The sequence below is a fragment of the Cyprinodon variegatus genome, unplaced genomic scaffold (assembly GCF_000732505.1).
Source record: "Cyprinodon variegatus isolate N-32 unplaced genomic scaffold, C_variegatus-1.0 Scaffold862, whole genome shotgun sequence".
NCBI classification, from domain to species: domain Eukaryota; kingdom Metazoa; phylum Chordata; class Actinopteri; order Cyprinodontiformes; family Cyprinodontidae; genus Cyprinodon; species Cyprinodon variegatus.
The window spans coordinates 277189-278684 of record NW_015151315.1 but is presented as its reverse complement, the minus strand read 5'-3'; the positions used below and the strand labels follow the sequence as shown (position 1 = coordinate 278684).

Sequence of the window (1496 nt, the reverse complement as noted above, 5' to 3'; positions counted from 1 at the left end):
AAAGTTTACTCCATACCGCATCATAAAACTTCCATGATATTTGGAGATCCAACTTTAATAAGAATTAAATATCAGAACTGAAGGAAATGGTTTTATAAAAGTTTTATGTTTAGAAGAAAAGTTTTACTTCTGCCTTAAAAAAATGTTTGTTAAATGAAATTATTTGTTTGGTTGTTTGAATCATTTTATAATAACCCTTAAAAAAATATGACCTTTTTTTTATTAATAACTTTTTATTAAATCGCTTTTAAAGTCAGACGTTATGATGAATTAATCTAAACTTTGTTTTCTTTTTACCAAATAATGTTTTACTCCTAGTTAGGTACTATTTTTGGGACTCATCTGATCATACTGTAAGAAAGAAAAGACATAATAGTGAGAAAAAAAATCTTTTAACTCATTAAAAAAAGAATATATAGAAGAAAAAAAAGAAAGAAAAAAGCCGACATTGCTGATTAGTACAAAACAATTTGCTCTGAGTCACAAACGGAAAGGAAAGTTTAGAGTTGTAAAAGAAAAGGATGCAGAACTTTCTATACGGGACATTTTCATCACTCGTACTTCAATAAGTAATATATTTTATTTATACCTTTAATATAGTTGAAAAAAAACGGTAGAAAAAACAACAACCGTGTTCAGCTGAAGCTTTAAACTTTAAACTTCCTTAAATAAACTAACAGATCAATGATTTAACCGATTAGCCTGAGTAGCAGAGACAGCTAACTGATAAACAAAGGTTAAAGGTGACTGTGGCAGACATCTTAGCTCTGATTCACAGAATTAGCAAACATCCTGAAGCTACCAGAGGAACGGCGTAGAAAATAAACTCACCTCAGCTATCATATCCAACCTCACAATAACATTCATTCATTCGTTCATTCATTCATTCAGAAAAAGAACAGAAGTTTCCTGGCCTGCAGAGGAGCATCTCTGCTGTTTAGATCAGCCGGTGTTCTGTCAGATGATCATACCCATTCTTAGTAGCAGTTTTAGTACAAAAAGTTCAGTTTTGTACAAAAAATACACTAAACTACTTTGACAGGCAAGTATTCCTTTAGTCTAGTACAAAAAAACGATTTAATTACTTGCTTCTTGGTGTTTTTTGAGGCGTATGGAGATTTCACCTTAAATAGTTTTTCTTTGCTACATGACTATAGAGATATACGCCCGTTGACGTAGTTTAAAATCTATATTTCATATGAAACTAAAGGGATAAATGCAAATGTGACGTCTTGCTCATGACTCTGCTGACGGCGTATGCTGATCTGACAGAACAGCGACTCTCTGAACACGACCAGAACGGAAACAGGACCTTACCTCCCACTGCAGGTGGGGGGGGATGTTCCTGATCTGCAGTTTTCTGGTCCTGTGGGGAAAAAAAGCAGAAATCAGAAACTTTATCGTCTACTAACAGGATGATCATTGTGAGCAGAAATTAGACTTTATTTTCATTTTGTTTACAGAGAGTATATGCAGAATGATATTTGGATGCGTAG

The 1496-nt window shown here is 33.3% G+C and overlaps 1 protein-coding gene across 1 annotated transcript in view; it reads right to left on the bottom strand.

Annotated features, from left to right (window-relative positions):
* LOC107099354 (insulin-like growth factor 2 mRNA-binding protein 1) overlaps positions 1-1496 on the bottom strand; it is a 60680-nt gene that overhangs the window by 22899 nt on the left and 36285 nt on the right. The window contains exon 3 of the mRNA XM_015397433.1: positions 1318-1366. Within this exon, the coding sequence (XP_015252919.1) occupies positions 1318-1366 (49 nt within the window). The remainder of the gene's footprint in view (positions 1-1317; positions 1367-1496) is intronic.